The sequence below is a fragment of the Pinus tabuliformis genome, chromosome 1_1 (genome assembly GCF_031772625.1).
Source record: "Pinus tabuliformis cultivar Carrire ecotype Pingquan chromosome 1_1, CPIR1, whole genome shotgun sequence".
NCBI lineage: Eukaryota > Viridiplantae > Streptophyta > Pinopsida > Pinales > Pinaceae > Pinus > Pinus tabuliformis.
The window spans coordinates 367,861,493-367,884,180 of record NC_142297.1 but is presented as its reverse complement, the minus strand read 5'-3'; the positions used below and the strand labels follow the sequence as shown (position 1 = coordinate 367,884,180).

The 22,688-nt window shown below is 42.6% G+C and overlaps 1 protein-coding gene across 1 annotated transcript; it reads right to left on the bottom strand.

The window, feature by feature from the left end:
• Positions 1–17,034: 17,034 nt before the first annotated feature.
• Positions 17,035–19,002, bottom strand: LOC149213141 (uncharacterized). The gene is made up of 2 exons (XM_089388929.1): positions 18,351–19,002; positions 17,035–17,924 (listed from the first exon to the last, which is right to left on the bottom strand). The coding sequence occupies exons 1-2, from the start codon at positions 19,000–19,002 to the stop codon at positions 17,035–17,037; spliced, it is 1,542 nt and encodes a 513-aa protein (XP_089245055.1).
• Between the last annotated feature and the right edge of the window lie 3,686 nt (positions 19,003–22,688).

Genomic DNA, 22,688 nt, shown 5'->3' with positions numbered 1-22,688 from the left:
GCCCCGCACTTCGAAGGGCGTGTCTATCTAGATTGGTTTCTTAGGAGCCTTTTAGCACCCATTGGAAAAGATACCGCGTCCCATTTTCCTCAGATTGAGGAAGAAGCTCTCCAAACCACTTTGAGATATGACCTAATATATGTGCATTCAAGTTCTGTCGATACCGTCATTCCAAACCTTCCCTGTCCTGGAGGTTCCAATGAACCGGGGCAATCTCACACTGTCGACAGTATCATTGGAACCCTTTCACATCCTTCCCCATATACTCAACAAAGTTATGGCCATCCACAGGGGGCAGCAGTTCCTCCAACACTTATGCCCCTCCTGCTAGCAACATGTTTTCAGGGCCCCAACCTATCTACCAAACCATTGCTCCTCCTTATGAACAATCAACCACTCCAGCACCTCAAGCATTAACACCGCGGCCTCCAATGCATCCTCAACCCTCGCAGCTACTACCCCGTTGGAGTCAGGTGTTTGCATAGAAGAGTGCAAAAAATCACAAAAATTTGAAGAAAAATAATAAGGCGAAGGGTAACAATGGTAACAAAGGTAACCAGGGTAATCAAGGTAATCAACCTAGTGAATCCCAGGAGAACCAGCCTAACACCAATAACCAGCAATAGGGAATCCAACCCAAGAAAAACAAGGCTATTCATACGAACAAGGCTTGTACATGTTGTGGTGTACATGGCCATTATACACATGAGTGTTCTATCTTACCCCAGATGTGCCAAATGTGGGAAGCTCAAGCAACTTCTAGAGGCCAACAATTGCCTCATAATCCTCCACCATCTCAACCAAGAGTTCTTACAAATCCTTTCCCTCAACAAGGATTTGTTTCTTCTCAACCTCACCCAGGTAAAACAGCCCACCCTCCCCAACCTTCTAGTCCTGGTAGCTACTAGATCCTCATGATGAGCTTTGATGAGGTTAATCCCTCCAATATCAACTTACAAACTCGATCGCGTCAATATGATAAGCCATCAACTTTGACCGCCACTAAGTCCAAAGCCAAAGCTTTGACTGAGCCTCTTACGACATCAAATGTTCCATTACAGATCCCTCAACCTAAAGCTGGGGCAATTCCCAAGATCCCAAAGGGACCATTATGCCATAACATGGCTTCTAACCGAGTTGCCCATACATACAGTATTGTAGATGACTTGGCGCAATCACCTGTAGCCATGTCCACACTGGATGTACTCCAGTCGTGGCCATCTCAAAAGAAAGCTCTAATAACTTCTTTGGGCATAGTAGATCCTTCTGACAATTGGTTGATTGTCTTCTGAGTTTATACATCAGAACATCCCCTATTTCCTTGCTCTGTTGCTTTCTAGGTACTAGTCCAAGTCCGTAATGTTATCATCTCCCGATGCATTATTGACGATGGTGCATCCACATATGTGATGTTCGATACCATTTCGAAAAAACTTTAGTCACCTGAGTTGTCCCCCTCCACCATCACTTTTCATGCTTGGGACAAACACTCCTCCTAGCCTCTTAGCATGTACTGCAACTATCCAGTGACCGTTGCGGGTAAGATTGTCCATGTAGATATGGAGGTTGTTGATGCCCCTTTAGATTACAACATTCTCTTGGGTTGTAGTTACACATATTCCATGTCAGCTGTCGCATCTACGGCTTTCCGCAAAATGTGTTTCCCCCATGAAGGGAAGATCGTTACCATAGATTAATTGACTTACTACGAGCCGGCATTCGTGACGTCCCCAAGTCCATTATCTCATTAGTGTTATATAAGAAGTCTTCAACTCCTCTCACTGGTGTTTCACCTAGAGTCTATAAAGATTCCTCATTGTTGGGTTCTTTCGTTGGTCTTCCCCCTCTCATCTTAGAGCCTAAACCTTTCAGCATCACGAGTTGTCCTCAAGCAGTTTGGTACATTCGATCCAGAACAAGCTCCTCCGCACCATGGAGTTACCATCCCAGCTGAGCCATCTAGATCCACCCCCCAGGACCTCCTCCATTCTTGGGTGCCTCTCTTATCTTCCCCCAGGAATTGTTCCTTCAAGTCTCAACCATCCAGGAGTTGTTCCACTGGGACATTACCTTGTAGGCCAGATACCTTTCTTATTTCCCCCTCCTGCAATCTTTTATGTCCCTGTCATGGCTTCGTTGTTCCTTCTTAACATGACTTTAGAGATACCCATATGGTACATTGATCCCCCACAAGCATTCTTCTTGGTCAGCTAAGACCTTATCGTGCTCTAACCCTAGTTCAACTGGTCCCTATGGCCCCTACCACTACTTTAGTTCCATGACAACCTTAAGAGAAACTCACTCCTATTGTGCAAGCATCTAGACATGGGGTAAAAGCTAAGAGGAAAGAACCTAAGGACAAGGCTTCCCAACCTCCTCCAGTCCCCAAGACCCCAAAGTCATCACCTCCGTGCGCTTTGAGTAAAGTTGTGGGGCACATGACCAATAATTGTCCTGAGCTTCCTCATCTCAAACCTTTGGTTCATGAAATGTTCCTTGAGTCAAATATCCCTAAAGTCCATGTTAACTTACTAGGTCCACCCAAGAAAATCAGAACGTTACGCAAAAATCACCCTTGTGCCCTGTAAGATCATCATGGTGACTACTCCCATTGTTGGCCTCATCTCAACAAATTTTGTGATTTCCTTAAGCAACTTCCCAAATACAAGACCACTCATAATGGATCACCTTCTCCTCTTCCTATGGATTTTTGTACCCATCGTGATTCCTTCCCCAGATGTCAAGATGACGGACACCACGGGTGTTGGGTCCCTATAATACTAGTGATTACACCATTACTATTGTAGTTATACCCCTTATTTATATTTTTGTGCCCCTATTACCCCCATATTGTTATTTCTGTGCCCCATAGAATCCCTCTATTGTTATTTTTGTGGCTTTATATTATTATTGTTAGGTCGGCTGGATTATATTGTGACACCTTAGACTCCTATATATAGAAAGGAGGTTTTGTCATTTGTATCATCCAAGAACTGTTCATTTATGTAATGTAAAGGAGGTTGCCCCCTCGAAGAGGCTGAATTCTAAGGCGTTGATCTATCTTTTCTATCTTTTCTTGAGCTGGTTTCATAACATTTGGTATCAGAGCTTTGGATTCTAGGGTTTCGCTGCTCCAAACAGGTCATCGTGGAATTTTCGCAATAACTTCTTTTCTGTGATGTTTCAAAAGTCACAAAAAAAACCCATTTGAGAAGAATCGGCGCTCAACCGTGGGTCCGAATTTCAAAGATTTTCGGGCGATATTTTCGGAGATATGATCTGAGGAAGTTGGCCTTTTTGCAGACTCCTGAATTACATTCAAAACAGATGACCTGGGGAAAAGCGTCATAACTCTCTCTCTGAGGATCGGATGGAAATTTCATAAAAAGGTACAGAAAGAGGACGGACTGTGGTTTCTTGTATGTGTGTTTCAGATTCAAAGATTGAAATAGTGACTCGCGGCACGTCGTACAAGTTCGCTCTACTGAACCAGTCTAAAAGCAAGTCACTCTGGGAGATTTCACATAACTCTTCCTTGGAGAATCCAATTTGGCTCAGACTTGTGGCATTGGAAAGAGGACACAGAAGGCTACTACAGGTAGCAATTTTAGAACTGGATGATCCGAAATTACAGAGATACGTCAGATTCAATATCAAGCTTCTATAAAGTGGAAAAAGGTGTGTAGTTTTTTTTTTAATTTTTGTGTAAGCTTGGTTTAACGGAATTCAAAGGGCATAGTAAAGCATTATTATCAGTAACTGATGCCCCGAGGAAAGAAAATGCAAACACCTAGTAAAGAACCTGAAAGCTCTAGCATGACTCACGAAGAAGAAGAAGAAATGCTACATGATATATCAAAATTACAAGAACAAGTGCAACAAATGTCACGCTCACAAAAGCTAACAGAAGCTAAGATAAGTGGCGTGGAATCTAAGATAAAGGGCATGGAAGCTAAGATGGATGATTCGAAGACATATTTGAAGAGAGACATGGCAGATTTGAAGATAGATTTGAAGACAGATATGGAAGAATTGAAGAAGTTGCTACAAGAAAGGGTCACTAATGGTGAAAAGGTAGTAAAGGAAACTCATGATGAGAACAAAAGAAATTTTAATCATGATACCATAGATGCTAATGTTGGATTGAAGAATCACCATATTCCAAAAATCGATATGAGGAAGTTTGATGGGAAGGATCCCGCTACATGGATATTACAGATGGAGCAATTCTTCGATCTCAATAATGTGCAAAATGCACAAAAGGTACGTATGGTAATTGTATATTTGGAACCAAATCAGTTTGTATGGTATCAATGGCTCTGCTCTCGTAAAAAATTTATCACTTGGGCAATTTTTACGGAAGAATTGATAACACATTATGAAGATACAAAAAGAAACACTTTTTTTAGCTAATTGATAAGTCTCAAACAAAAGGGTTCAGTAATGGAGCACATTGAGGAGTTCCAAAAATTGAACATAAGGGTAAAAGATATTCCAGAGGAGCATAGGATTGATGTGTTCATAGGGTCTTTAAAGGATAATATCCAACATGATGTTCGCCTTTGGGAACCAGATTCATTAGAGAAGGCATTCAGGTTAGCAAGAAAAATGGAAAGCAAAATTATGGAAACCAAGAAGCATACCACTCACAACTATAAAGACGGAAGTGTTGTTGCCCCTAGTCTTCCACAACCTATAAGGTTGACACCACAACAATTGGAAGAAAAAAGAGCAAAAGGGCTTTGTTACAGTTGTGATAGCAAATACACTAAAGGTCATAAGTGTGCTTAGAAGAAATTATTCTACATAGATTGTGAAGAGGAAGAAGAAAAGGAGCAAGAAAGGTCAAAAGAAGAAGATATACTCCAGGAACAAAGCCTAGATGAAGAACAAATAAATCCGACCATATCTTGTAATGCATTGGTGGGAATTACCACTCCTCAAACCATCAAGATAACAGGACAAATCAAGAAGAAAAAGGTAATAGTGTTGATTGATTTAGGAAGCACCCACAATTTTATTCATTGTAGTTATTTGGATTTAAACAGGAATGCAATAGATTATAGAGATAACCATAAAAACAGAGATGCAATAACCATAAACACAGAGATGCAGCGGAAATAATACTTCATTTCATTAATGGAAAATACCGAAATTAAACAGGAACGCAATAGATTATAGAGATAACCATAAAAACAGAGATGCAATAACCATAAACACAGAGATGCAGCAGAAGTAATACTTCATTTCATTAATGGAAAATACCGAAATATGCTTACAACCAGAAATGGAAATAAACCAGCTAGGGCGATGGTAGCTTATCTCTGAGAAGAGATATGCAGCTACATGCCTTTGAACTGTTCCCAACCATATTACAATGAGGCTCGAAGGCCTATTTATTGTTGAGAAACAATGGAAAACCCTTCACATCCCGAAACCTAACCCGAGAAGATGAAACGCTAAATTGTGGGCCCCGTTTGGGTAAATTGGTACATCAATTTCCCGGGGTCGTAACTTTGGCATACGATCTCCATTTGACGCGTACGATAGCTCGTTAGAAAGATCTATCCGAGTACTACCACTTTTGGAGGCAACATCGGTCCATGGACCGATGTTGCCCCAGATTCCCAAAAAAACGTAGTTTAGGGCCTCAAAACGGCTCCGGAAGTTCAGGACCCGAAAAACTGCTAAAAATAGTAAACTGTGCTAGAATTTAGGAAACTGAAAAAGTTGAAAGAGACAGTTGTGGGGGTCCAAATGGGATAGGTGGGTGGCCACCAACATCCACCTGGATCATTCCTCCCCCCTTAGGAAGCAATGGTCCCCATTGCGTTGAGTTCCTCCATCTGCTGAACTTGTGCTGCAATCTCTGATGTGTCCAGTGATGGTGGGAAACATGGTCGACGATGGTCCACAATGAACATTTGGTGAAGGCGAAGGAATGGAGGAATGATGTGCTCCAAAGCATTGTTCCCCATAGCCTTGGTACTGGTGTAAGGACCATGTCGAAGTGTTCTGAGTTTCTGATGGGTTCTGGTAAGGCGTTCTCTCTGCAAATGCAACCAGACTTTGTCGCCCACCTGAAACTTGTGTGGTATCTTTGTGGGTGAGGAGAAGTTGTTCCTGTGTTCTGTCATGACCGTATCCCTTTGTTGCTGCTGCTGCATGGAGGAACCTTTGCAGGGGTCATGGAGGTAGCAACGATCTTCCCCTTACTTTGGAAGTGAACCAGACAGATAAATTTCCTGGTCTGTGAGATGAGCTTGCTGCCTTTCTTAGCAGTGATCAAGGATGTGGCAGTAGGTGGGGCTACCTCTGGTATCCTGTATAATGAATTACTCAAAGAAATAATGATAGCACGAGGCCTTGACTCATACACAGCATGTCGCCTCCACAAGTATGGCTGGCCTAATAATACATCACAAACATCCAGAGGTGTAACATCACACAATACCTCGTCTGTGAAGGGTTTGATGCTGTAGGGAAGGCGGCACTGCTGGCGAACTTTCAGATCTCGTCCTTCGTGAAGCCACCCGATACTGTACGGCTGCGGATGCGGTGTAGTCGGTAGGCCCAACCGCTTCACGACCTCTGCTGAAACTAGGTTCTTTTGGCTACCACTGTCGACAATGAATCGCAGCGGTGAACCCTTCACCCACATCTGTGAGTGGAAAAGACGCTCCCCCCCCTCTGGATCTTCGGGCTCATTTTTCTTGATCTTGGCGGTGGCAACAGTGGCACTGGGATCCGCATCAATTATCTGCTTCCCTTTACCATTCCCCTTGTCAAGTTCTGGCTCAGGGTCGGAACATGCATCTGATTCGGAAGCCTTCAACTCGGCCACCAACGACTGCTTGGTCCGACACTCACTTGTGTTATGAGTGGGACTCTTGTGGAACTCACACCACTTTCCTGTGTCCTTCGGCTTCATGGTGTTGTTATTTTCTTGCGGCTTCGACGGGTTGTCTTGGGTCACCCCGCCTTGGCTTTGTCCTTTGGGCTTCGGATTTGCAGATCCAAAGTCTCGCTTCTTCTGTTTGAACTTTTGCTAGATTTTGACAGCGTATCGGTATGCTGTGCCGAGTGAGGGGATGTTCAAGAAAACCATCTCTTCCTAGATGTATTTGTGCAGGCAGCCATGGTATTTGAGTACCAGATGCAGCTCAGAATCTTTGATACCCAACTGTGTGCGAAGGGTATGCAAAATGTTTGTGAACTCTGGCACATCTTGGTCTCGTCCCTGCCGCAATGTGGTCCATTTGATGTATTTGTCCTCATAGCTTCCGACAGGGCAGTACTGCTCCTTGATGGCATCCCGGAAGTCATTCCAAGTGGGTGCGGCTGAAAATAGTGAGCCTGTACTTTCGTCCTTCTGCTCACAGTAGGTTTCCCACCAGTCCTTGACATGGGGGGCTGCTTTGACAAGAGCGAAAACAATCTTTTCCCGACTTGAAAATTCATGAACAGAAAAATACCCATCTAGCAGATTTAACCATTTATCTACGGCATCTGCGTCTATTTGACCCTCGAAGATGGGGATTTCAAAATTAACTTGTACCTTGAAGGGTGTGGCATTTCCAGAGTCGCTGTTGGAAGCCGATGCGTCACCTCTGGGTAGTCGCTGAAGGATCTGCGCAAAGCTATCCATCATCACGTTCCTTTGCCGCTCGAGCGCTTCTTCGAGCAAGATTTTGATAGGATCTCCTGCCCCCTCGTCTTTCTTTTCATCCGCCATGGGAGGCTGTCAGGATTTTCGAGGCTAGTCTTGAAAAGGTTCGACCAGTTCAAGCCCTAACTCCTTATATCCCGACCTCGTTGGGGACATGCAAAAAAAAACAGAGAAAAAAGCAGACAGCTCTGATACCACTGATCCGGATTTAAACAGGAACGCAATAGATTATAGAGATAACCATAAAAACAGAGATGCAATAACCATAAACACAGAGATGCAGCAGAAATAATACTTCATTTCATTAATGGAAAATACCGAAATATACTTACAACCAGAAATAAAAATAAACCAGCTAGGGCGATGGTATTTTATCTCTGAGAAGAGATGTGCGGCTACATGCCTCTGAACTGTTCCCAACCGTATTACAATGAGGCTCGAAGGCCTATTTATTGTTGAGAAACAATGGAAAACCCTTCACATCCCGAAACCTAACCCGAGAAGATGAAACGCCAAATTGTGGGCCCCGTTTGGGTAAATTGGTACATCAATTTCCCGGGGTCGTAACTTTGGCATACGATCTCCGTTTGACGCGTACGATAGCTCGTTAGAAAGATCTATCCAAGTACTACCACTTTGGGAGGCAACATCGGTCCATGGACCCATGTTTCCCCAAATTCCCAAAAAAACGTCGTTTAGGGCCTCAAAACGGCTCTGGAAGTTCACGACCCGAAAAACTGCTAAAAATAGTAAACTGTGCTAGAATTTAGGAAACTAAAAAAGCTGAAAGAGACAGTTGTGGGGGTCCAAATGGGATAGGTGGGTGGCCACCAAAATCCACCTGGATCATGTAGGGTAGCAAAAGAATTGAATTGCTTCCTATATCCAGCACCAGAGTGTCAAGTGATGATCGCAAATGGAGGAACAATAAATTGCTCTGGAAAGTGCCATAATATCAAGCTATCCATGGGAGAATATGTATTGACTAGCCCTATGCTTTCCATTCCAATGGGAGGTGTGGATGTTGTACTAGGAGTCCAATGGCTACAATCCTTGGGTACAATAGCTTTTAATTTTTAAGAACTTTTCATCAAATTTTCTTCGAAAGGAAAGGAATTTGAATTAAGGGGTATTGCAGGGAAACTAGGAAAGATAATCAGCGCTCATGGTATGACAAAGCTTCTAAGAAAGGAGCAAAGAGGTGTAATTGCACAATTATGCTCGCTAGATGTTTCCACATTGGAATCATCTATTTCTCTAGATCTCCAAAAAGTCTTGGACAATCATTCCAAGGTATTTGAGACTCCCAAGGGTCTCCCACCTATGCGTGATCATGATCATGCTATTCATCTGATTCCAGGAAGTGTTCCTCCAAACATCAGGCCGTACAGATATCCCTATGTCCAAAAACGTGAAATTGAACGTATGGTTGCAGAAATGCTAGAGTCTGGTATAATTCAACCGAGTCAAAGTTCTTTCTCAGCTCCAGTAGTATTGGTGCACAAGAAGGATGGATCATGGCGCATGTGTCCAGATTATAGGGAGCTCAACAAGCTCACTATTAAAGATAAGTTCCCCATTCCTATTATTGATGAATTACTGGATGAATTTCATGGATCAATTTAGTTCACCAAGTTGGATCTTCGTTCGGGATATCATCAAATCAAAATGAAGATTGAAGACATTCCAAAAATGGTATTTAGAACTCATGAGGGTCATTATGAATTTTTGGTCATGTCTTTTGGCCTTACCAATGCACCTTCAACATTTCAAGGTTTGATGAATTCAATTTTCAAACCATTCCTTAGAAAATTTGTGTTAGTATTTTTTGATGATATACTAATCTACAGCAAGTCTTGGAAGGATCATGTTGAACATGTTGACAGGGTGCTACAACTATTGGAGGAGAAAAATTATATGCAAAAAGATCCAAATGTTTCTTTGGAGTCCAGGAGGTGGAATATTTGGGTCATATTGTATCTCATGAAGGAGTTAAGGTAGACCCTAGCAAAATTAAAGCCATTAAGGAATGGAAAATCCCCACATCCATAAAGCATCTGCGAGGATTTCTTGGGTTGACAGGGTATTATCGCAAGTTTGTTAAGAATTATGGGAGAATAGCAGCACCTCTAACAACATTATTGAAGAAAGATTCATTTTCATGGACTCCGGAAGCAACAAAGGCCTTTGAACATCTTAAAGAGGCAATGTGCCAAGCACCGGTCTTAGCTACACCAGACTTCACAAAAACCTTTATTGTGGAATGTGATGCTTCAGGAAATGGAATTGGTGCTGTTCTAATGCAAGATGAAAGACCCATTGCTTTTGAAAGTCGTCCAATCAAGGGAAAGTTTTTAAGCAAAGCTATTTATGAGAAGGAAATGTTGGCAATACTCCATGCACTTAAGAAATGGCGACCCTACCTAATGGGAAGACACTTCAAGGTAAAAACGGATCATGATAGCCTTAAATACTTTTTAGAACAAAGATTATCCTCTAAAGAGCAACAAAAGTGGGTCACAAAGATGTTGGGTTATGACTTTGAAATCATCTACAAAAAAGGGAAGCAAAATGTGGTGGCAGATGCACTCTCAAGAAAGGATGAGGATGTGGAAGCATTGTTGTGTGCCATTTCTATTATCCAACCAGATTGGATAAATGAAGCAAGGGAGGAATGGAAGAATGATGAAGAAGTGTGGGCACTTATTCGAAAGCTACAACAAGATTCCAGTACTTCTGATACATTTAGCTGGCAAAATGATTCGTTATGGTACAAAGATCGCTTATACCTCTATAAGAATTCCCAGCTAAAACAAAAGATTCTTATGGAATTGCACACTTCTCCCTTAGGAGGGCACTCAGGATTTTTAAAAACTTACCACAGGGTTAAGAAGGAATTTTTTTGGGATGGCCTTAAATAAGATATTCAAAAGTTTGTGGTAGAATGTTTGGTTTGCCAGCAAAATAAAGTTGAAACAATTAAGACACCGGGTCTATTACAACCTTTATCCATTCCAAGCCAACGTTGGGAGGAGGTTTCAATGGATTTTATCACAGGTTTACCCAAGTCTGAGGGAAAGAGTGTCATCATGGTGGTAGTTGACAGACTTACCAAGTATGCACACTTTTGTGCATTATCACATCCATTTAGAGCCAGTACAGTTTCTACTGCATTTATGGAAACAGTTCAAAAGCTACATGGAAACCCAAAGATTATTGTAAGTGACAGAGATCCCATTTTCACTTTAAATTTTTGGACAAAATTATTTTCTTGTCTTGGTACTTAGTTAGCTCATAGCTCATCTTATCATCCTCAATCTGATGGGCAAACTGAGATAGTAAACAAATGTTTGGAAGGATATCTTCATTTCTTTGTATCTGATAAACAGACACAATGGGTCAAATGGTTGCCTCTGGCTAAATGATGGTATAACACTTCCTTCCATACAACAACAAAAATGACCCCATTTATGGCACTTTATGGGTATCAACCACCATCCATCACATCATATTTAAGAGAAAATTCTAAGGTTCAGGTAGTGGAACATCACATCGAACATCAACAACAAGTCCTCCAACTCTTAAAGGATAACCTCGTGTTGGCACAAAATAGAATGAAACAACAGGCAGATCAACATCGCAGTGAAAGAAGTTTTGATGTAGGTGATTGGGTATTCCTACGGCTACAACCATATAAGCAAATGTCCCTAAAGCAAGCTAAGAAGGATAATAAATTATCACCAAAGTATTATGGTCCGTACAAGGTGTTGCAAAAGATTGGTACTATGGCATACAAATTGGAGCTTCCTGCAGCTTCTCGATTGCACCGAGTCTTCCATGTTTCTTTCTTGAGCTGGTTTCATAACAACGGGTCATATCCTTTACCTATCATCATCCTTGAGTTCCTCATAGGCAATCCTTTCTGAGGTTTCTGAGCACGCTTCTATTCAACCTCTTTCGACAGAATCCCAGGTCTCAACATACATAGATCCTTCATCTACTATCTCGTCGTCTACCATTCCATATGATGTGTATGTGAACCTTCATTCTTAGTTTGACGCACTAGGTACTACGCGGCATGATGTAGTCACTATTTGCCTCGTCCGCTCATCTTCCATTTTGATGAGGACATCATGGAAGCTATGTCTACCCCTAATTACCCTTGCATTTAGGCAAGGGGGAATATTTTTTGGAGGATTTTAAAGGCCATTTCCTTCCTAATAATCATAATACAATATATCTAAAGAAAATTTTCTTATAGCTTACCTCTTTGATTTGCATGTCTTTATTTCTATCATGAAGTTAGGTAGGATGCATTAACTCATCTGTCGTCTTTTTCACCTTTCAGATGGATCCATCATCCACACCATATATCGGTCATGTTGATGGTGCAAGTCACTTCTCTAGGAATATAGCCTCAATAGCCTGGGCCATTTTAACCGCCTTGCATACATTAGTCCTTTCGAACGACGTGTGCATTGGATCTGCCACCAATAACCAAGCCGAATATGATGCATTGATAGGTTTGTTAGTCGATTCCCTTTCTCATCGCATCCTTCATCTTCATTTTCATTTATATTCCTTGCTACTTGTCATGCAATTGAATGGTGTGTATCATGTGCATAACCAAGTCATATTTAGAAAACATCTGCGTGTTAAGCTGTTGGTACGTGAATTTGAAACCATTACTTTTAGTCAAGTTCCTAGAGCGCAAAATAACTATGTAGATACCATTGCAAATAACATTCTAGATTGGCATTTATCACCTGTATACCACAGAAGACAACCATAAACAAAAAACATGGCGAACCATCATCGTCATATAAAAATGCATAATCATATTATGTATCATATAAGTGTTCAGAGCCCATAGCTCTAAATACATCCGACATGCCCATAACATGTTACAAAAATAAAAATGAAAGGGACCCACATGTCCCCATATCTAGTCACTATCTGAACAATCACGCACCAAAGGCTCTACCCCACGTGCACGTAGATCATGTACTGCATGACCAACCATCGCCATGCGCCGCATGATACCTTGCAACTCTAAGGGAAGGCTGTTACACTCATATATGCATTGATCGTCTACCTCATGTCATCTGCACTTAGAAACTTTGGTCAAGAGTACCCCACATCTATGGTGTAGATAAATGAGTAGCACACTATCCACTAGACCCTGACAAGATGACAATGTTCCCCAATCTGCAGCCACAGGCGTTGCAGCTCGTCCTGCATTTCTTGCTGGTTTTACTGGTGCTATGTTTGCATACCGCATATTTTACACTTAGTACCATATACATGTGATAAAAATATGAAATGCACCATAAAAAGAACAACTTAACAATTACCGTTTGGTCCCTATGCTTGCCTGAGCAAAAGTGGCAAGTCAGGATCTCCCTAATAGTTCATCCCGCTATAAGGATAATTGTCAATCTAGAGGGGCATCTGATCCCAATGTACAAAAAATGCGGGTTGGAACATCCAGCCAACTCCCCGTCCTCCTCTCCGTAGTAGTTGCCCCCAGTGGCATATCTTGGGCTGCTGTGGGCCCCCATATCAGATCTATACATGAGGAAGGATGGTGGGTATCTTCTCAAAGAATAATGCGCACAGTACTGTACCAGAAAGATAGTCATGGCTCACCTATATAGACTTAACTATCATTTCAATGACGACAACATCATCTCGGACCACCCATAGTAGGTCCTAGCCAAAACACTCTCAACTAGCATCATCTTCCCACCAGTGATGTGGTGGAATGCATGGCTGCCCAAGACCTATAGCACAACTGCGGAAACACCTATGTCTCTAGTCGGTCTAAATCACGAATCAGGATAGCCGTGCCCTTCACATGCACATCCTGTGGACAATGGCGCTCCAAAAACTTTGTAATGTTCCTCCCACAAGGAAACACCAGATGTATATCCCCCACCACTCTGAGGGGAGGGAGTCTGGTGAAGAAATGAATATCCTGTAATGTGAGCTCAATATTGTGCCCTTGCATGACAAATACCTCATGGTTTGGATCCCAATAGTTGGCAATTCTCAATAGCAAGGGCTCACCTACCCTCATCAATGGGTTCTCTACCAACTTGAGAACCCCATAACGAGCCAATGCCCGTCGAACCCCCTGATCCATCTGGATCTCGTATTGGATGGTAGCCAAGTCTCACTCACACCAGTTGATTTTTGGCTCTACCATGCCTGTAAAACACCACATGTCTTGTCAGTTGAGAGAAGAAAACACTGGTCTACACTAATCAACCTACAACCCCCACCAAGTGAGAAAACCACCCCTCTTTTCAACCCAAAATCATAGTTTTATGCCCAAAAAGTGTGAGCTCGTAGGTTTTCACCTATTTCCTATGATCCAAATTGCACTTCTAGGCACAGAAAGTGTGATTAGGCTGTGAAGAGGAGCAAGGGTCTCCCAGCGAGCTGCAAGGAGCCAAAAATCACGAAATAAATAACTGAAATTGAAGAGATGAGTAAGGCCACCTACCTCAAAGTTGCGGATCCTGATTATAATGGCCAGTTTGTCTGCTATGATCTTCACAAGATTTAGGGCCTTTTCCTCCTCTCCAAATTTACCACAACTCACTTAAAAAATGAATTCCAATTGGAGGGAAAATGTCCTTTGATAGAAAAATCCAAAATTTTTCTGTCTCCTATTTTGACAAAATGGTAGCTCAGCTTGACGAACCATCAACATCATTGGAAATATCTCATCGAGTATTATAATGAGTCTTTCTCAGTTTTGGATGATTTGAAACTTCACTAGAAAGCCATTTTTCCAAGAAGGGTCACTTCATCGCCTCTCAAAATCGGATTTCTTCATAGCGATGCTTGTAATTTGGATACCACCTTCCCTTGGAACTTTTCATCTCACTTGTCAATTTTCATCATGTGTAACCATCATTTACTCATTTTTTCATGGTCCCTACCGGGCCTATTCTGTGTGGCAGCATCATCGAGTCAGCCCTGTTCAAAGCATTCGCGATGAGTCACCCTTGCATCCATGGAGTTTGTTTCGTATCCCATTATATCATATCACAGTATTCCATCCATATTTTGATACCATTCATCCCATCTTGCCCATTTTGACCTCCAGTCATACTGTCTGCATCCCATCCCGAGTTGAGTCAGTTGTTGCCAGGTCAACCATGCACTTTATGCTCTGACAAGGGAAGTCGTCTATTTGTCCCTCAATCCCTCATTTTCCATTATAGCTAGAGTCAAGCCATCAGTCACACTACTATTTACCCTCATACCTTAGTTGAGGATCCTAATTGCCTCACCTATCGTGGGCCCTATTCTGTCGACATCAGCTCATTTATTCCATAACAACGACCTAGAGGGTGGTGTATCTTGGTTCCATCTTCCATTCTTGATAGGTACTTTGGATCGAGTAGAGGGATTCATTATTTCCCTTTGACTTGGTTGTTTCATGTTCGTGATCCATGCACTCGATGGTCCAGTGATGCAACAAATTGTACTAGTGGTTCCTAGGTGTGCAAGAGATGTTTGAGACCTCATGAGGGGGTGGCCCTTCAGGTAGCCCCCCACATGCTTGGATGCATTTCTATTATGCTACAGCCGTAGATGCAATTCCACAAATATAATGGGTTCGGTTCTTACCAATCACAGTGTTCATAACATGCACATCTCCTTCAGATCATCCATTTAGTTTTGTAGATCCCTTCCTTGTTCAACAGGGATTCTTCAGTTGTTCTACCCTCCCTCCAACCCATTTTTTGAGGGAAGGGCCATCATATCTCATGTAATTAGTTCATATTATATTCAATCCTGGCTCATATTTTTCCAGGTGCATTACATGTATGGGACACATTGTATTATTTTATGACTCAGTTATGCCAACATTTCATGTACCATTCAACATGTACTTCATTGCACAGTTTGATGTTTCTCAGCGCACCATTATTTTTGTACTAAGTTATCTCACCAGGTATATGTATGCCTCCCATGCCTCATTGGGGTCTGGTACCACAACATAAAAGGTGACTTGCATTGGTCTTGCCCCCTCTGTCCCTATCCTCCTACTTCAGTTGTATTGGTCTCTCTCTCTCCACTTTGTTGTGTAGTGTTTATGTCTTTACAACACAATTCGGTCATATGTTTTCCTCCTAACACTCGTACATTGGGGGGAAATCTGTTATCACCAAAATATTGATCATATAGCCTAGTTTACTAGATGGATCGAACTACACCATGTAAAGCGAATTTTACAATAGGAAAATTTCTTTCACTGTGAAAAATTACTTAATAAACCACCTTTGTTAAGTAATTTATAATTAAACTCATGTAGAATAATTAAATAAATCACTATTTATTTGATTTCCTTCTAGGAATAATTAATTAAACCATTGTTCAATTATTATTCCTTGTCATATTTGACCCAATTATGAAAAATCAACAAATAAATTATTAATTATCTTATTCTTCTCTAGGAATCATTAATTATTATTCCTTATCAAATTTGAAAAATCGCTTGGGAATAATTAAATAAATCATTATTTCTTTACTATTCCTTAACCAATTTGTTTTTTTTTTCCACAGAAAAATCCCTCCTTTTATTAATAAAAAGGATTACATACAATATGTAAAAAAAAACGCCAAGCCTGAAGCCGCCAGCAAAGGGCGAGACTCAGCTAGCAAAAGTTCGCAGACAGAAATCCCGTCGCAGGAGGGAAGAAACCTCCCAAACCGCTCAAAGCATTTGAGCACAGCCCTAAGGCCCGCAGCTAATCAATGAAGAGCCGCCGTAAGAGGAAACAAAGTCCCAATAACACCAGCGACAATGGAAGAAAGGACCACGCGGATCCACAACATCCACAGATCAGGATTTGAAGCCGCTGCGAGAAAACAGGAACCACTGCCCGGACATCCACACATAGGGAAAACAGCCCAAGAAAAACGGCAGGGTAGCAGAAATTTGAAAAGGAGACATGGAACAAAAAAAACAAATACACACATATATTTACAGGAACAGAGGAAGTATGAAGAAAGATTAGGCGAAGATGGGTTGATCAACAGGCCAAACAGACCCATTATCAACCTCCGAGACAGCCCATGACCCCATCTCTCGGTCTACTCCTTCTTTAGAAAGACGATCCGCTTCAGAATTCCTTTCCCGGTATATATGACTGAGAGAAACCTCCATGAAATAGTTCCTAAGCCGAGAAACTTCTCTAAACAGAGGAAGCAGAGTAAGATTGTAGCAGCGATGAGCCCCGTTGAACCATTGCACCACATTCATGGAATCGCCGAAAAGCTGAACTTCTTGCACATTACGGAGAATGGAGATGAAGGGCTTTCAATTCGGAAAAATTATTTGAACCCTATCCCAGACCTACTAAAGCTTTAACTATCTTCTCTTCTGAGAAATGTATGACCAAGCTAGCCCCACACCGCCCGTTAATATCCGAAGCCCCATCAAAATAAGCCCACGACATAGAGTGTCTAATGACTTCTTGACAGACAGCCCTAGAAAAAATTGGGGCTGGAGGGATAGGAATACTATCATAGATAGCCACTCCCTCAGCAGCAAGTCTTCCAATAGGGAAAACAGAGTCCTTGAAAATAGCTTGATTTCTGGCCAGCCAGGTCCCCCATGTAATGAGTAAAGGAATGGATCGTTCCCTTTCAGTTAAAGAAATGTTCCACCAACTCTGCCAGGCCTCTAAGAGCCCCTGCCCTTCCCATTTATGAGGAATATTTATTAAGCTTAGCATTGCTGCCCAGAGACTAGAATTGAAAGGGAAAAAGAGAAATAAATGTTGCACGGATTCGGCATTGTCTTTACACAGAGGGCATCTACCAGGACCAATCCTGCCTCTTCTTTGAAGGAAATCCCACGTTGGGACTTTCTGGCAAAGGACACACCAGAAGAACAGTTTCGTTTTGGCTGGTCCTTTTAACTTCCATAAAGGTTTAGCCCACCAGCCCGGATTTTCCATACCCTTTTGAGACATCACCCATTTGTAACCTTCCTTTGGGGAATAAAAGCCATTCTGAGCAAAAACCCATTTTAACTCATCTGGAGAGTCAGAAAGCCGCACCGAAGAGTTAACAAGATCCCTTGTGTACCTATCCCATTCCTCCAACCTGTCTTCGGTCAAATCTAAGTCTCGTCCTTTAAGCCACCCTTGATTCCAGATGGAAGAGGTCCGGGGATCAGCGACCTGGCTTAAAGTGAATAAACCTCTGTCTTTCAAAACTTCAACCAAACCTTGAGATAGATTAAACCCCTCAGAATAGCCAATCCAAGGATTGCGCCCCAAGCAGATCTAAGTTCCATCTCCTACATACGATGCCAACCCCTTCTCAATGATGTGAACGGAGGCGACCACTACTTTCCAAACCACCGAGGAATTTTTGGACGACTTTTGCGGCAGTCTGATCCAATCAAGCGTTGTTAATGGATCTATATATTTCCTTTTAGTCACTGTAGTCCATAGATTTTCCGTTGTGATGATCCTCCAAGCCAACTTTGCTGCAAGGGATTGGGAGAAATCTGCAAGGGTTTTTATGCCCCAACCCCCCCACTCTTTAGTGCGAGTAATTTTGTCCCATGCGATCCACGGGATAACTCTCTCAGACTTAGACCCCGCCCACAGAAAGCTGCTGCAAAGTTTCTCAATTGAGTTTATAATACCTTTGGGCACCCAAGTCAAGCTCGCCCAATAGACTGGAATTGCCATTAAAACAGATTTTATTAAAACAAGTCTACCTGCCCGGGAGAGCCACTTGTGGCTCCAATGTTTCAATTTCGATTCCAATTTTACAAGAATCCACTGCCAATCTTTTATCCTGTAATTGTCTGGTTTCAGATAGAACCCCAGATATTTGAAAGAGTCCTCCAGCGATTTAACTTCAAAGTTCAGAACCAAGGCCACCCTACGCATCTCCTCTCTAGCCAGACCAGAGCAGGTAATAGTAGATTTTCTCTCATTTATACAGAGGCCAGTCGCTTTCAGAAAGAGGTCCAAGATCTTCTTAAGCATCCTGCAATCCTCAAGGCTGCCATTGCTGAAGAGTATAATATCATCCACGAAGAGAAGGTGAGTGACCCAGAAATTTTGAGCAACTTCTATTCCTTTCAACAAACCTTGACTTTTCGCTTCATGGATCAAACGACTGATTCCATCTGCTGCCAGCAAAAACAGGAGGGGAGATAGAGGGTAGCCTTGTCGCAGGCCACGTTCAGGACTGAAAAAACTAGAAGCTGCTCCATTGATCAAAACAACTATGGAAGAAGACGAGACACAGCTCATAATCCATATTACAAGTTCAAACCTAAAGCCCATATGGGTTAGTAAAAGCCTTAGGTATAGCCAGCTGATTCAATCATAAGCCTTCGATAAATCTATTTTTACAACAACTCCTTTTTTTTTCCCAACTTTGAGACTATGGAGCATTTATTGAGCAACTCCCACAGCTTCATGTATTTGCCTGCCATCTAAAAAACCAAACTGCTCCGGAGAAACATTTTTAGAAAGGAAGGGTTTTAGCCTGACAACAATGATTTTAGCAATAAGTTTATAAACACAGGTGCACAAAGAAATGGGCCTAAAATCGGCAAAAGAACCTGGGAGGTCAGACTTGGGAATGAGAGTTAAAAATGTAGCATTAAAGGGTTGATAAATAGAACCTGAAAGTCTGGATTCTTCCACCACCTCCACTAGCTCATCACCTATGAATTCAAAGAAATGCTGGAAGAATTCAACAGTCCAGCCATCCGGGCCGGGGCTTTTTTCCTTTTGCATTGATTTGAGTACGCTTGCAACCTCCTCTTTAGAAATAGGTGCCATGAGAAATTCATTGTCTTCCTCCTCTATGAAACGCGGAAAAATCTGGGCAACCCTTATAACTTCTGTAATTGTGGCTTCAGCTGGGGATTTAAAGAGGTGTTTAAAATAGTTTACCCCTTCAGTAGCAAAATCTTCGAAATAGAGCGCTAAGTCACCATTTTCTTTCTTCATTTCCCAAATTGTATTTGTGATTTTTCTCCCTTTGGCGTAATTCTGGAAAAATTTTGAATTTTCGTCCCCTGCCTGTAACTAGATCGCTCTGCTTTTAAGACGCCAACTTTGTTCCTTGAGCTGCAGAATGCTCCTTATTTCCATTTCCAACTCATGTATCCTCGATCGAGATGCACTTGATCCAAAGCCCAGACTATCAGGATCTTCGAGAAGTTCGAGTTCTGAGGTCACCGCTTGCATTATTTCTTCCTCCTTTAGCTTCTTTTGAAGAGCCCAGCATTTTGAAGTGGCCTTCATCCTTAATAGGTTTTCCATAAACAACTGACTTCGGTTCTCATTCTCATTTGCCACGACTTTCCTCCAAGTATTGTGAAATAAACTGATGTAAGATTCATCCAAGAGCCAAGAGGAATTAAACTTGAAGGGGATACCTGGCTTAGTTAAGTCACCTTTCACCTCCAGAAGAACCAGGAAATGATCAGAGAGACCACCATCTCCAACCCAATGCCTGAACGTTTGTAGTTTCTCCACCAACATATCATTTATTAAGAAGCGATCTAATTTCTTCCCGATCCAGTCATCGCCAATCCTGCGATTGCTCCAAGAGGGGCGCATCTTTAATGGGCTAACATCAACAAGAGGCGACATGGCCAATTTCTGCTGAATGAAAGCAGAGAGGGGATCCGCTCTAGCATTAACCCCCCAGGATTCATCCAGGCCCAGCGAAAAGTTGAAGTCTCCTCCAATAATAAGATTTGGATGTGCCAAAAAGGACTTCGCGAAGAAGGAGTTCCAGAACTTCTCCCGCTCCGAATTAGGACCATAGATATTCAGAAAGAGAAAAGGAATACAGAGTTCGTTGGAATAGAGTTCCACCGCCAAAACGTTTTCTGCTCCCCAAGATGAGATTTCACGCGCAACCTTCACATTAAACCCCAAAGCCGCACCTCCAGAATGCCCAATAGCATCCACTGCGTGAAATCTCCATCCCGGCAGAAGTTTATGCAGACAGCCTAAAATATCATCTCCTTTCCCAAGCGTTTCCTAAAGAAAGAGGATATCAGGTTTTTTAGCCCTGACCAGCTCCTTCAAAGCTAGTTTTTTGGGGGTACTAGCAAGACCCCTGCAATTGAAAGATAAAATGATCATTTAAAACCTTCAGGAGGTGATTTCTTTGCTCTAAGCACCCCTGGCAATGACAGCTGCTTTCCTCCAGCAATATCAATGATAGCCTTCAGCTTGGCTTTCAATAAGTCCGACTTCCTCCCTCTTAACTTCTTTGGACCTATGGACAACTCATCCATTGCCAAGCCGCCTGCTACTGACTCTTTCCCTTTTCTAGTAGCTAAAGGACTTAGATTGTAATGAGATTCACGCCCTCCATCTCCGAAATGCATAGGAGCAAGAGGAGGGGAGGATGAAACCGTCATTAAAACACTGTCAGTTGTGTTTAGTCCCTTCTTCGTGTCTGTCATATCTTTTGAGAATTGACCTAAGCGATCAATCTCACCACTACCCGACAGATGCAAAGCGCTTGATAAGAGAGGGGAGGAGTGATTAGGGGGAGGAGGACAAGCCTGATTCAATTCTTCCATTGAAATGACCGCTGAGAAACCAGCTGCAGGGAACTGATTTGAAACAACAGCACTCGTTGTCACCTCAGTCTAAGATATTCCAATACCCTCCATAGGTTCTTATCCTAACCCCTGGACATTCCCCAACACTTCGACCTCCTTGGACTGGAAAACTTCCTTCTGAGTAGTGACCTTTATTTTTTCCTTTTCCTCTGCCTTAAAACCATTTTGCCTCTGCCTTCGACGCCTACGATGACCACGAGGGCAATCCCAAGCCAGGTGACCATATACTTTGCACCGGTGACATCTGAACAGGAGGTTTTCGTAGTCCAGGGTCTGGATGAACTCTTGGCCCCGATACTTTAAAAGTATATCATCTGCCAAACCTTCTTTTGGATTTAAACTTACCATAAGACGGGCTGCACTCCAGTCATGAGAATGTAAATAGGATTTGTCAGCAACAAGGAATGTACCCAGAGTATTTTCGATGGAGGAAAAAATCGAGTCAGTCCAGAAATGAATAGGAAGTCCCATTAGTTTGACCCAGACTGGAAACTCCTCTGATTTTTCTTTCTGGGCATCAAAGAGAGGCGTCCATTTCCTGAATAAGATAGGCCTCTTCCCTAGGCTCCAGTGCTTGGACAACACCCATTCGACATGCTCCTTTTGCCCAAAACGAAGACAGAACCAGCCTCTGTCAAGCATCTTGAACTCTTCTGGTTGTCCCGGGGCTTCTTTCCATTCAGCCAGTGCCCATTTCTTAATGTAGGCCACCGAGAACTTCCTTCCACCAACTCTGCCTACGAGCAGGGTTTCCGATGCTTCCAACGCCCTGTCTATGTGGATATCCACTCCAAAGACACAACTGGGTCTTGCCGCCTTTTTCCTGCAAATCTTGGGCTTCTTCCTCTTTCCACCCAGATCCTCCAGCTTATCTCCTCCCTCTACAGCCTCAAAAGATCCAGGACGCTTATCAGGCTGTAGGAAGATGCCTTCATTTGGCTCCTCAGCCCTTCTGGAACCCCCACCCGCCGATCCTACCAGGTAACTTGGATTTTGACCTTCTTCTCCTGAGACTTTTACATCTCTTCCCAGCTTTTCAAAAGTCGGGGGTCGAGCAGAGTTAAATAGCCACCCTTCTCGCGTTATATTTCCCCCAGGACTCCTGGCGATAACATCTGTTACCTTAGCTCCCGCTTCTGTTGACCTTTCCACACTTAATGACCTCACTGCCTGCATCGGGAAGAAATGATGCAGGTTCTCCTCTGACTCTTCCAGACCCCAGCAGGCGAGGAGGTCTTCGGGCGTCGGGTCGATGTCCAACATCTCATTTTGAAAAATACCCACCCACACTTCACCTGGGCCCGACGCCATCTTTTCCAGACAAAAAAACTACTTCCTTAGATGCTACCGCCTTCGGACCCACAACCACTAGCT

Bases quoted from the DNA above. Each gene is read 5' to 3' on its own strand.
- LOC149213141 (XM_089388929.1), bottom strand. From the start codon at position 19,002: ATGGGCTTTAGGTTTGAACTTGTAATATGGATTATGAGCTGTGTCTCG. The intron at 17,925-18,350 runs GTATTATAAACT...ATCTATCTCAAG, and splicing joins CTTGACTTGGGTGCCCAAAG to GTTTGGTTGAAGTTTTGAAA.